We start from the raw sequence: 13091 nt of genomic DNA, 5'->3' as shown, positions 1-13091 counted from the left end.
AAAATTGAAATACAATTTTTGATGATCAGAGTTGGGTAAGGATCAGAAAAATGGCCTGACACATTTCATATATACTGACAAATTTTTTTATTCAAGAAGCAGGATCTGCACAAAAAATACTTTCCTTGTGTGGATAGAGCAAGATTTCAAGATAAAATGCATTACAAATGATTTACAATTAAGCTGAATTAATATATTCTCCGAGAATCCCTGCAGTGCCTGTCTCAGGACTGTATGTGTAACCTCTTAACAGCATAGAAAAATAATTGTTTTGTTGCCCAATGGAAACAGAAGCCTGAAATCCCATGTGCAGTATATTCTGGGTCCCAGTCCCTCATCTGCTCCTCTAAACACTACCTGGGAAGCAGCACAGTGCCTAAAATGAGCAGAAACAACCCTGGGATTAAGAAGTGATCCGAGACCTGCAGTTGATCTCAGACTGCATAGGGCCAGGAAATTGCATTAGGAAAGGGCTTTACCTGGAACTGGAGATGAATTGCGGTGTCTTGTGTTGGAAAGAGGATTCATGTTTAGATGGAAAAATGAAATTGGGATTGAGGGGAAATTCTAACTTGGGGTCAGTTTAATTTGGATTTTTGTGCTGGGGGGGGGCACTGAGCACATGTCACCCCCCTCTCTCTGATGCTTTTTGCTTTCTTGCATCCTGGCCATGCAGTTTTGGGCCCTACAGCTGAGGGGATGCTCTGACGTCTTTCCAAGAGTGGTGCGGGGCAGGGGGCTGGTCCCTGGCAGTGCAGAGCAGGGTGGATGCTCACCCCTGGGAATCAAGTGAACGGTGACTTTCCCTGCCATGCATGTACCATTGCTGTGCTGATCCGTTCTCAGCTCGATGTCCAGCTGGAGCTTAAAGTTATTTTCTTTCACCCCTACTCTGCCTGCCAGCCAGAGGACAATGCAGATGATACCAAACCTGGGCAGCCCCTAACTGGCACCAAAGCTCAAGAAAAGTTACTCCACTTCTGGTGAACCCTTGCTGCCACTTGCAATATCTTGTTGCAGGGGGTGACCAGCTGGGCTAGGAACAAAACCACTCGGTCTGCAGGTCCCAGGGTAGCTGTGCACCCTGTCCCTTATTGCCACCATCTGAGGTTGGTGGCCAGATTTTTAGAAACTGGGGCCAAAACTTGCTGGGATCCAGCAGCCAGGATGAAGCTGGTTGGGTTTTTTGGTTTTGTTTTTTTTTGTGGTTTTTTTTTTTTTTTTTTTGTTTTTTTTTTTTTTTTTTTGGGGGGGAGGGGATTGTGTCAAACACCCAAAGGGGGGACAGCCACCAACATGGGTGACATCAGTGTCCTATGTCATTAGGGGGATACCCCACTGAGAGCCGGTGGTACCCAGCCCTGCCGGGGAGGCACGGACTGATTTAACCCCCTGGGCACCAGGGTGTATCAGTGACCAGATTTTCCCAAAGAAGAAGGATCCCCCACAACAGCTCTTCCTCTCCGCTCCCCCCGCAAGCCCTGAAGCCATCAGCAGGGGCAGCTCGGGCCGCGGGAGAGGCAGCAGCTGTGCCCGGAGGAGGCATTGCATTGCATTGCATTGCACTGCGCATCCTCCCTCCCCACCCCCTACTGCTGCAGGCTTCCTCCCTTCATCCTTCCATCCTCCCCCCGCTGCCGCCCCACATCCCTCCCTCCTGCATCCCTCCCTCCTGCATCCCTCCCTTCTGTATCCTTCCCTCCTCCATCCCTCCTTCCTGCATCCCTCCCTCCTCCATCCCTCCCTCCTTCCCTCCCTCTGCCTGCGCAGAGCCGCGGACATGGCGCTCAGCAATTTCCTCTTCGCTCAGTGCATCTGCTACTTCCTGGCCTTCCTCTTCAGCTTCATCGTGGTGGTGCCGCTCTCTGAGAATGGCAACGACTTCCACGGCCGGTGCTTGCTCTTCACCGAGGGCATGTGGCTCAACGCCAACCTGACGGTGGAGAGGCAGCGCTTCACCGTGCAGGAGTGGGGGCCCGAGGCCGCCTGCCGCTTCAGCATCTTCACCGGGCTCCTCTCCCTGCTGCTGGCCACAGTGCAGGCCTGGAGGACCCTCTTCTTCCTCTGCAAAGGGCATGAGGAGTAAGTACCCCTGGGGAGGGCAGGGGGTGCTCATCCCTCCTGCAGGCTGGGGCAAGTGGGAGCAGCCTGGGGGCGAAGCCCTGGGCTTTGCACCATCCAGATCATCCTGCTCCCTAGAGGGGTTTGGGGTGGGGCGGTATATTGCCTGCATCTGTCTGCACACACACCTGTGTCCAGGGCCCTCTCTGGAGGATGCTACCCTGCAAGAATTCGGTGTGGGGGGCCAGATTCACCGCTATGCGCCTGCTGCCCTTTGGCAGTCTGGAAGTAGCATCTGGCCAGCTCTGCTGTGGTGGGCATGGAGGGTGCTGGGGGCTGCGGGGCGATGCTGGAGGCTGGGGCTCGCAGGTGCCTCCTGACCATGGTCCCACTACATGTCCCTGCAAAGGGGTGCCTTCCCCAGACGTACACCGGGTATGTCAAAAACCTTGAAACAACATGGTTGTGTGTGGGAGGGGGCACAAGGGAGTGGTTGGTGGTCCTCCTCTATTTTTATCCTGCTTTTGTGGTGGACATGGCAACTATTGCAGGGAACAACTATTGCTTGGTTACGACACGAGAGCAATGCTGAGCACTCCCTGCAGCAGCTGCAGGGCTGCACTGACAGCCGGTTACTGTGCTCAGACAAACCAAGGGGCATCAGAGCCCAGCAGGAACAGCGAGAGGCTTGGTGGTCCAGGCAGCAGCTCCAGAGCGCTGTGCTCTGTGCTTGCCTCTCTGGTGGCCTGTCCTGCCACCTTGGGTAGAGCCCCTGGCACAGGTAACTCAGCCTGCAGGTGCTACGGGACCAGGGCCCTCCAAGCATCCACCTGCACAGAGGTGGGAAGGCAGGAGCATGCATTGGTGGCTGGCTAGACTAGGAAAGCCATTTTCCCATGGTTTAGGGACCATGCCAAGGGTAAATCACTCATTTCGAGGTCTATTTGGATTGGAGGTTTCTTGGGTCAGTGGCTGTTATGCACGTTTGGGCTTGTACAACACCCTGATGTTGGTAATATTGGGGACTGGACAGCAGTGTTGTCTCCCTGGCTCTTTCCAACCACTCTCAAGCTGCCTAATACTAAAACATGCTATAGTAAGTATAGACTAGAAACTTATTTCTATATTAAAACTTACCTTACAAGATCTAAATATAACCATGGACTTGATACATTTGAATTCAGCTTCCTCAGGTGATCAGATGCCTATAGAGGATTAGTTGAATCCAGATGCTTTTTTCAGTTTTGCCATTCAGAACTAGTTAATTTTTGGAAGAAACCAGCAGTAAAACCCTTGTAATAAGGAAATTTGGATCAGATGTTTGGCCTGCTTCTAAACGTGGCTATTTAGTTCAAAACCTTTTGGCAGGCCCCTGAAAATTGTCCCTTTAGGATCACTGCTGCCGGGCCAGCTCTGGAGCAAATTGGCCTGAAGCAATCAGGAGTAGCACCCTATGCATCCTAGCAAGGTGGCCAGCCTTCATGTGCAATGGCTTTGAATGATTGCTGTCAGATAGTTAGGACTTGCCTCAGGGTCAGACTGAGCTCAAGTTGCCTGCAGGAGTAGGAAAAGCAAGTGCTGGCTGCCAGCCATGCTCTGGGCCCGGGACTATTCAGCTCAGCTGAAAGGTAGAGGTACAACTCAGATACTTCACTGCTAGGATTGCAAAGCGACTTCTACTTTGAGTGTAAGCATTTATCATTACAGGGCATTCACTCCATCTAGAATACGTAGCTTGAAATTCTGACCTAAGGAGAAAAATAGGTGAGGTAGAGAGCCGAATCGCCAGAGTTGTCTACCAGGATGCCCTGGCCTTAGGAATCTCCAGCACATGGTGATGGTTACTGATTACCTGGTGCAAATCAAGTGCCATGCTGAGCGCTGCTTTGTCAGTGGAAAGTCAGATTCTGGACCTTGGCACCTCTTATGCTGCAGGGTAGGAAGTAGAGGGAGGACTAGAGGTCCTGGGCTGGCGATGATCCACTGAATAATCCTAGTAACAGTTCCTTTTCTAGAGCTGTTAACTAATTCTGGTGTCAATGCTGTTTTTATTCAGTGGACAGCTCAGGTCTTTTCTGCCTCTCAGGCCAGCATACCATGCTAAGGTGCACACAGTGGATACAGCTTTAGCAACACTCGGGATGAAATCCAGGCTAGGTGTGAAAATCAGGGCAGGGGCAGTGGACGTGCAAAACCATGGTGTGCTCATACCAGCTCCCTCTGCCATATGGGTGACCCTGGCACTCGGTGGAGGTGAGCTGATCTAGTCTGCCAAATCCAGTGAAGCCAAAGGACAAGAGTAGAATTCATCTCAGTGTTCACCTAGAATTCAGATGTCCTGGCATTCAGCTCCCACTACAGTCTGTAAGGGCACTTCTGGAAGGTGGTTTATTTCACTTCTTTTCTATCAGAGTTGGGATGGGATGACTGTTACTTTGGACAGAACCTAGACAGACCCTCTAAAGCCACGTCAACCCAGGAACAAACATCCTAACCCCACTGGTAATTGTTTCCTCATCTCATTTTAAAGAAGTCCTCCTGAGGTCACATATGTCTCACCATGTATAACCTGTAGAAATTAGGATTGTCCAGCCCAGAACCTTCCCAGGATTCAAACACTGACTCAAAAAGCCTCTTGGCTTTTCATTTAATGAACCACCAGGGAAAAGAAATGACTGGGTTTTTTTGTCCTCTGGGGTGAGTAGAGTCCTTCTATGCCCAGCATAATGAGAGTGGCACTGATGGGAAATTTGTTGTATTCATCCTTGTCACCAAACCTGAATAGGATGACCTGCCTCCTGGAGTTGCCAGTCTTCCTCCAACCTAGAGTAGATGTCCAGTTTTTAGATAATGAGGCTTTCCAAGTGCCACCTAGAGCAGTTTCAAGTAGAGAAGGGCTTGGTCAGAAAAGGAATAGAAAGTTTTCACTAGCTAGAATTAAGGGGGGGGGAGTTAAGCAATGAGGTTGGAAAATGAGTGGACAGTTCCCTGACCTTATGGGGCCACTGTAAGCATCCCACCCTCTACCACTCCAAACACAGCACGTGCCTAGGGCTGGCCCTGTTTGGGCAGACTTAACGGAGCTAAGGTAAATTGACATTCAGCTGGCAGAAATAACATACTGACACCAAAGCCAGAGAAGTCCCAGAAGAAGCTGGCCTGCTCTGCAAATTGCCCATAAAACTGAGATTCGTGTCCTATGATGGCAGTGCTTTGTGTTACATTGCTTAAAATGATTATAGCTATCAGTACTGTGTTGTTTTACTTTTAGTTTCCCTCTCCTAGGCAATTTTTGACCCAATGATCACTTTAGTAATGAAATAATTTTAGCTCCAGTTACTATATAATTTGAGCTAATGACATTTATTTTAACAATGATGATTTTCATCATTACAGCTAATGAAAGCCATGCTGTGTATGAACAATCGCCACTTAGTATTTATGATTTAAATCCCCATGCTCCTATGGTGAAAAGAAAAATCAAAATCAAAAGCATTTACAAATGAAGATAATGTGACTCAGAACCATAATCCATAGTTTTTCAATGTATTAGGTGTTCTTAATTAAAGCAGATGTGTTTCAAATGGAAACTGATATCTTTGTGCCCAGTGTATGCTGCTTAGAGAGACTGCTGATGTTGTGTTTCAGCTGTTTATGAGTTACATTTTTCTTCCCTTTTATTACAGCTCTTTCTTTTATGCCTTCCTGAATCTGCTGATCAGCGCCTTTGTGGTGTTTATCACATTTATTGCTAGCACTATAGTGAGTGTAGGATTTAACATGTGGTGTGATGCAATTACCGAAAAAGGAAGCATGCCAAATAGGTTAGTATTGAAGAATACATTTTCTTCCTCTTTTTTTTTGTATATGCACAAATGAACAGTGGTGTTACAAACTGTAGTTATTACATGCAAGGTGAGAAAGGGGAGAAGGCGTCTGTAATGTGGAAATCCAAATTTTTTTCATCTGGAACAAAAACAGCAAATAAAACTTTTTTTGCTTTTAGTTCCCCACAAAGAAAAGTACAGTTGCCGTGGTGTTTTATGGTCTCTTTAAGAGTCACGATCATAAGCAAAGGAAATCCATTAGTTTAAAAAAAATTATTTCCAAAGGAGAGCTAAGTTTGGAAATGTTGTAAGAGTGTGGGGGGGTATGGTCTTGTGAGCAGGGCAGGGACTGGGAGTCAGGGCTCCTGGCTTGCTGTCCTGGCTCTGCCACTGACCCACCGTATGACAGCGGGCAAGTCACTCATCCTGCCTGTGCCACAACACACCATCATCCAAAAATTGGTATAAAGATGCTAGCCTCATAGTGGTGCTATGGATGCCCTGAGAGCTGCAGAATGGAAAGTACTTTGTAAGTACAAAGTACAGATGGTTGATACTTTCTTACAGTGCACAAAGTGTACAGCTCCTAAAATGGTCTACTGTATCCCATGATGCTTATGCTCCTTATAGGAAACATGATAAGTTGAGGTAGATTTTTTCCTATCAAACAAATGACAATGAAGAGGGAGGAAAAGGTGACATTTTATGTCATATGATACTGAATAAACATACTATTTAAAGCATACATTTATGTTACACATTGTCATATGTTGTAAAATGCCATAGTAAATGTTCTGTTTAGGGCTGCAACGATTAATCGAATTATTTGAATATTCGGTTAAAAATTGAATTATAAAAAACGCCTAATCGAATATTCAGATAAGAACCCAAGATGACCGACAGCACTGAAAAGGAGAGAGAAGAGGCTGCAGAAATCAACCAAGAGATAGAAAGACAACCTCAAAATCCTGGGATTTTTTTCACACCAGTAAAAGTCCAAGTTATTTGTAAAATCTGTAGGCAGCCTCTATCTTACCATCAGAGTACCGTCTCCTTGCTGGAGCATCCGAAACAAACACACCCACACAATCCCTTCTTCTGAGGCTTTTCCTGATGAAGTCAAAAGGTAATGGAGGCTCATACATTTTGTTTCGTTGAGGGGTGAAGCAACCAAGCTGGGGTGATGCCAGATGTGCATATGTGGGAGGCTTGGGGGTAGCGGGAGAAGAGGGTTTTAAGTATATTATTGTCATAATAACTATTATAGTTCCACTTACGGAAGATTGGTGTTATCACTTACATAATTATACATTTTTTTTAAAGAAAGTAATTACATGCCTCTTTTAGCCTAGTTTTAGAGAAGATTGGCAAGCAACCTGGCTACTGTAATAACTTGAATATCTTTTGATAGAACACGCCGTTGTGACTGTTTGAAACACGTGTAAGATGTTGCTTCATGTTATGTTTGGTATCTCTGAAATAATTTTCTTTTTTCCCCTCCAAATGCTTTCCTTGGGTAGCTGTGAGGAATTACAGGATATAGATCTTGAACTGAACTTAGAAAACTCTGCTTTCTACGACCAGTTTGCTATTGCACAGGTAGGTCAGACTAGGTCATGGTTCTATCATCTCAGTTCATTTGCCATTTGCTCATTGATCTGGGATTGCTGGAGCTGAACTACCATTCCTCTGAAATCAATGGGAACGTTTCCACTGACTTCAGCAAGTGCTGAATCAGGATGATAGTGATGGACACATTTGCATTTTAAAATCAAAATAGATAGTTTTTAATGCAGACATGTCAAAACCTGACTCTACCACTGATCATGTTACTCATGATGGAAAATGTATTGTTTCTCCAAAGAATGAGCTCTGCAAAAGTTGCAATTGCTGTTCAGAATAATGTCTGACCTGCACCAGATCATGGGGCTACTAGATTTGCCTTCCATGAATTTGTCTGAGATCTTCTGAGCCCTTATAAATATCAGACCATTGCAAATAATTAAAGATTACTGTTATTTAGATAGGGTTGTTTTCTGATGAATCTTTGAGAATTAGACCTCTAAGGCTGTCAGATCTTTCTATTGAATACACTAGCTCTAAGTCAACAATCAGTCAGTGAACACTGGGACTTGAGCACTTGCTCATGTGAGCACTTACTAGTTCTGCAAGGAGGATAATCCCATCCATGCAGGGCTGCATCCATACGCATGCTTCTTATGTTGTCCCACATGGGAAGAGACATTAACTTGGCTGGGGCACTCCTTGAAGGTAGCTGTGCCTCTTAGGCACAAGCTAGTTTCCTGCCTTCGTTGCCAGCACTGACATCTAGACACCCAGCTCAGACATATCTGTGTGTAGGACAGAAATATGCCATAAAAGTGACCCTTTTATATGATGCTAGCCAAAGGCCAGGCTGTATTTTGTAGCAGATTTTGCCATTAGCTCGTAATCTGCCAGCTAATGGGAGGGTAGCAGAAATAAGCCTGTTATCTGTCTATAGCTTTGAGTTCATGGGAACACTAAATGTCCATGTCCACCTTGTGAGCTTCCAATTCTTTAGATATGGTCATATAAAGCCAAATTAGTATCTCTTATTTCCAAGGTTTGTAGAATAACTCAAAAATATTCTTTACTTGTGAACTGAGATAATTGTAAGTATGGGCAGAAATACTTAAGAGAATTTCCAAAGTGCATAAGATATATAGGAACATAAACTCCATTTAAAAAATAGCGGCCCTTGCTTATCTAAATTGGCTATTAGAGTAAACAGCTGTATTACTGTCTGGAAGTGTTTAAATGGTTGTATTTTTTTAATTAAAAATGCAGCATGTCAAAACTGAAATACAGGGATTCAATTAACGTTTCTTTGCTAAAGGCATCATAGAATTAAAATGGAATTTCTGCCAGAAAGCCTTATTACAGATGAGCCTCCTCTGAGGCAGGGAGGCCAACATTCAAGTACCTGTACCGATCACAGTGTAATTATTTCTATGAAGTTAAGCAAGAGAGACTGACAAGTTAGTGATGGAACCTATTGCAGATCTGAGGCTGTAAGCCCGGGTATCTCACACCAGGTATAAATGAGCCACCAGGAACTTGGATGGATTGGAGTGGGTTTCTCTTGCTGTCTGAGTTCATGCTAATGTGAACCGGTTACCCCAGAGTAACTGTTCAATTGGTAAGATTTTCTCAACAATATTTTGAATAGAAATATCTTAAAATTTATACTTATCCAGGGGTAGTGGGAGGCCCGAAGGACTTGGGAAGAAAGTTTTGGAAAATGTCTTAAAACATATTGCAGTTCCAAAGTGACAAAAGTGAAATAATCCCAAGAACTTTGGGCCGACCAGAATGTCAGATATGGGAAGTTCAATGGATGCACCTGGATTATACAGATTTCTTTTTTTCATTATTGTACTTAGTGCATTTTTGCTTCAGTTTTTCTAGTACATAAAGAGTTTTTCCTTTTAAGCTAGGAATAACTTGACAGAGTTGAGGAACAGTGTGGCCAGGACCTCACTAGGTGTGACTTGGTGTGACTCCATGGGTTTTGGTCCAGCTGAGATCTTGATATTCACCTGGACAGTTGACTTTGTTTTTACAACACAGTACTGACCTCTTTATCATTTCTTTTCTTCTCTAGTTTGGTCTCTGGGCTGCCTGGCTGACTTGGCTGGGAATTACCATTCTGGCTTTCCTGAAGGTTTATCACAACTACAGACAGGAGGACCTGCTAGATAGTCTGATCCATGAAAAGGAGCTGTTGCTAGGAAGATCCTCTTCACGAACCTCTTTGCAAGATGAGAAAAGTGGCATGATCTAAAGTGCAAGCAAATTTCCAGGGCAGGATCTAGATTTTATTATTCAGTAGTGTGAGCTGAAGTTGAGTCAGGGTACTGAGTGTGTGAGATCTTTTCTTTCCTGAAAAGAGATGTACTTGCGAATCACCCACTTCCTCCATGAGAAATTGTTGGCAGAAATACTTATATTAGGACACAGAGAATGAACGGCCCCATGTGCCATTGGCACAGCAAACTTTCTGTCCTGCGCAGGCACAATCTGTAACCTGCTCTTGCCAGCAGAGCTCCTGTGTGCTATCACTGGCTTTCAGGGCAGGGGCCATTTTTGAGGACTGATCTGGCAAGACCAGGCTACAGAGTCCAGGCTATTTCTTCAAACTATTCTGCAACAACAGTTGTAACTGGGGCTGTGCCCGGTCCCTCTTCTCTCCCTTCTACTCCCTTTTGCCAGTAAAGCTGCCCCTATTCTCACTTTATTCTGGGTAATTGCAGCTCTGGTCCAGGTACAGACTCTCACTGTCTCTGCTTTTGCTAGGTATGGATGCAGTGCTGACAAACCCGTTGCTCCTGCTCTGATTTTGGGTTTATTTAGAACATAGAGACCTGTATTCCAGACTTGCTATTTAGTATTGGACAGTGTTAATCAATTTCATGAAACCACTATATTATTACAGTATCTGTCAAAAACTGTGTATCATTTGGAAGGATGGTGGAGAATTTTTGTGGTTTTGTTTCTTCTTAGATTTTGGCATGACCAACATTTATTATGCCTCCTGAAGTGTAGTGTAGCTAGCAATTGCAGAAGCTTGCATACTAAGAAATTAGGCTAAATAGATAGTATTAATGCTTGTGCATTTATAAATGTAACTTGGTCCCTAACATTGTATACTATTCAGTTTTGAGTATTAGAATTTACTTGTGATATTTATTTCATACAGGGTATGCAAAATTACTGTAAACATTTGCATTGTAGGTATCTATATATATCTATGAACATAGCAAGGAGCTCGAACAGCTGAGTTATTTTATAGGTAGTTCAGTGTTGAATGGTCCGTTCTCCCCAGTCCGTGGGCAGGAGACGATGAATTTTGCTGTGAAAAGGGAGAAGAACTGTTATTTTCACAAAGATCACTAGTGACTTCGTTGTTGCTTTCAGTTTTGCTTGGCTAGTGCTTCAACAAATAAGGTGGATGGTTGAGACGAGAAGTAGATCCAATAACTAAGAAGAGTCACTCTGATGAATGTGGGATTTGCATGGCAGAGAAGTAAAGTTGTGCTAGAATTAGGCAGTTATCCCCAGGTACACATTGCATAGAAGACCCCCATTCAGCGGAAAACTTAAGCAAGCAGTTAAGTTTAGGCTGAAGAAGATTTTTTGGGAGTACAATGACATTGCCTGCATTTGTGTTGAGACTGCATTTATTGCAACACAAGTGCAAGCATGCACAACTACATTGCCTGGTAAATAGGAAGGAGGGGAGAGAAGGCAGCAGGCTTCTACTCCGTCAGAGCTCAAGCCTGGGGCTAGCACAACCATGCAGATTTACTGTTGTCTTCTGGGGACTATCTGATGCTTGAAGTTAAGTACCAGCTTAAGCATTTGGTTGAAACAGAATTTGAAGTCATAACAAATCCCTAAATTAATAAGCATTTTAGGGCATAAAATCTAACATTACATTTAACAGCCAAATTGTTCTCATTGGTTTAGGGAAAAAACCCTCCATGGGCTCTCAGCAGTGAGCTGGCTCTGTGAACATTGTTTATAGCCCCAGCTGGCCACAGCTATCTGCAGAGAGATCTTGTTTTTCAGCATGATTACTGCCCACAAGGGAATGCAATTCCTTTGAAAGCTCTACAGTGGTGGCTTTTCTGTAGTTGTGAATTGACATCAGAGGAGGAGTTCCTGAAGAGGGAATCAGAGATCAAGTTAGTTAATACCAACTTAAATTTCAGAGATCTGGACTGTTGGAGTGCCTTTTTTAATTCATTTGGCCTAATAAGAGATACACCTATGCCCTTTACCAGGGCATGACCTTCCCCTTCATACCCCGAAGAGCTTGGGTCCTGAAAGTTAGCCTGTTCCCTGTGTTTCCCCGGTTGTTTGTCCAACTGTAAAAGACACTACTTCTCCTTTCAGTCTCACTTTGAATTTAAGATTCAGCAGTGATGTGTCTTCCCACAAATTACTTCAGTGCATGCCTTACTCCTCACGTGGAACCATGCTGCCGCTTTGTATAATATATTTTACGTATGTGCCAAATCAGGCTTAGGCTGAAGTAACATGTGGGTTGGGACCACTGCTCTTGCCTGGGGGGTTGAAGAACCAGGAGGCAGAAGACAGCAAGTGTCTCCTCCTCATCCTTGCTCTGAGGTACCAGGGCTCAAGCCTTGTCTCTGGTTCTGAGGAGGAAGAAGATGCTGCTCATTCATGAGGTTGTCCGGAGCTCTCTTTTCTCCTGTCTCAGGGTCTTTTCCTCCTTTCCACTTCCATGAGAACCAGCAAACACTGGTCCTGAGGTTTCTACTCTTGTTAACTTTTGTGGTTAGCATTTTCACAGCATTTGTCACCCTGACATTTTCTCCCTGACACTATCTTCATTGTTTTGCAGCTCAATAGACAAAATGTAGTATCTTTAAAGCACCTGGGGCAGCCAGGATCCCACCTTGAAGTAAAAGTCAATAGGAATGAAATACTTCGTTTCAGCCTTTGCAAAGTCCAGCCCAACACAAGTACACGTAGAGACTCACCTGTTAACTTTGGCAGCAAAGCTTAGCCTCCCTAATTCATCTACCTGGGTGAATTCTTCTAACCCCAGTTGCATTTCAGTGCCCATGAATGCAAGCATCTTCGCTGTTGGAGTTGGCATGTAAACTGAAAAGAGGCTGAGGCTCTTCTTTGAGGTCCACATGCATCCCAGTCTCTTTTCCCCAGCTACCCTCACTTGACCAGGTGGGGTGAGGTTGGCATCGAGCTTGCAAGCATCAGTGATGCTTAAAAGCAAAGCTAGTTTTAAAGGAAGCCCGTGGGCAGGTGAGAAGGCAGAGTGTGTAGTGAGAAGCATTCTGGCTGACTTGAGGGGAGGAAGGGTATTGTGCAATGCCCAGTTATTGGACCTGGCTGGGCTTTCTTGTTTGCATTTAGCTTTCTGCAACCTCTTCTTCTAAAGCTTGGACACTCAGACCAACCTGGTGATGCCAGGCTGAAAATGTGTTAGAATAGCAGTATTATTTATACACACATACCTACCTACCTACCTATGCTCTCTCTCATACACGTCTCTCTTGTACATTTCTGACCTCTGCTTTTAGTCATCCATCCCAGAGTGTGGCTGCAGTAGGAGTTTCTCTGAGTCAAATGTTGCATTTCTGTGATATTTCAATGCCGCCTTTAATTTGCCGT

The 13091-nt window shown here is 44.8% G+C and overlaps 1 protein-coding gene across 1 annotated transcript; it reads left to right on the top strand.

Annotated features, from left to right (window-relative positions):
* The first annotated feature begins 1638 nt into the window (after positions 1–1638).
* TMEM179 (transmembrane protein 179) lies at positions 1639–9714 on the top strand. The gene is made up of 4 exons (XM_009280890.1): positions 1639–2082; positions 5748–5885; positions 7409–7487; positions 9535–9714. Exons 1-4 carry the CDS (start codon positions 1781–1783, stop codon positions 9712–9714), a joined length of 699 nt encoding a protein of 232 aa, XP_009279165.1. The 5' UTR covers positions 1639–1780.
* Positions 9715–13091: the final 3377 nt, after the last annotated feature.

This window comes from Aptenodytes forsteri, unplaced genomic scaffold, assembly GCF_000699145.1.
Source record: "Aptenodytes forsteri isolate BGI_AS27 unplaced genomic scaffold, ASM69914v1 Scaffold193, whole genome shotgun sequence".
NCBI classification, from domain to species: Eukaryota; Metazoa; Chordata; class Aves; order Sphenisciformes; family Spheniscidae; genus Aptenodytes; species Aptenodytes forsteri.
The sequence above is the reverse complement of the archived record's forward strand: the minus strand, read 5'-3'. Positions and strand labels throughout refer to the sequence as shown.

What these genes read in the sequence shown, in the direction of transcription:
- TMEM179 (XM_009280890.1), top strand. Translation starts at nt 1,781, where the DNA reads ATGGCGCTCAGCAATTTCCTCTTCGCTCAGTGCATCTGCTACTTCCTG. An exon ending in AAAGGAAGCATGCCAAATAG is followed by an intron (nt 5,886 to 7,408) that starts GTTAGTATTGAA and finishes TTCCTTGGGTAG; the next exon opens with CTGTGAGGAATTACAGGATA. An exon ending in ACCAGTTTGCTATTGCACAG is followed by an intron (nt 7,488 to 9,534) that starts GTAGGTCAGACT and finishes TTTCTTCTCTAG; the next exon opens with TTTGGTCTCTGGGCTGCCTG.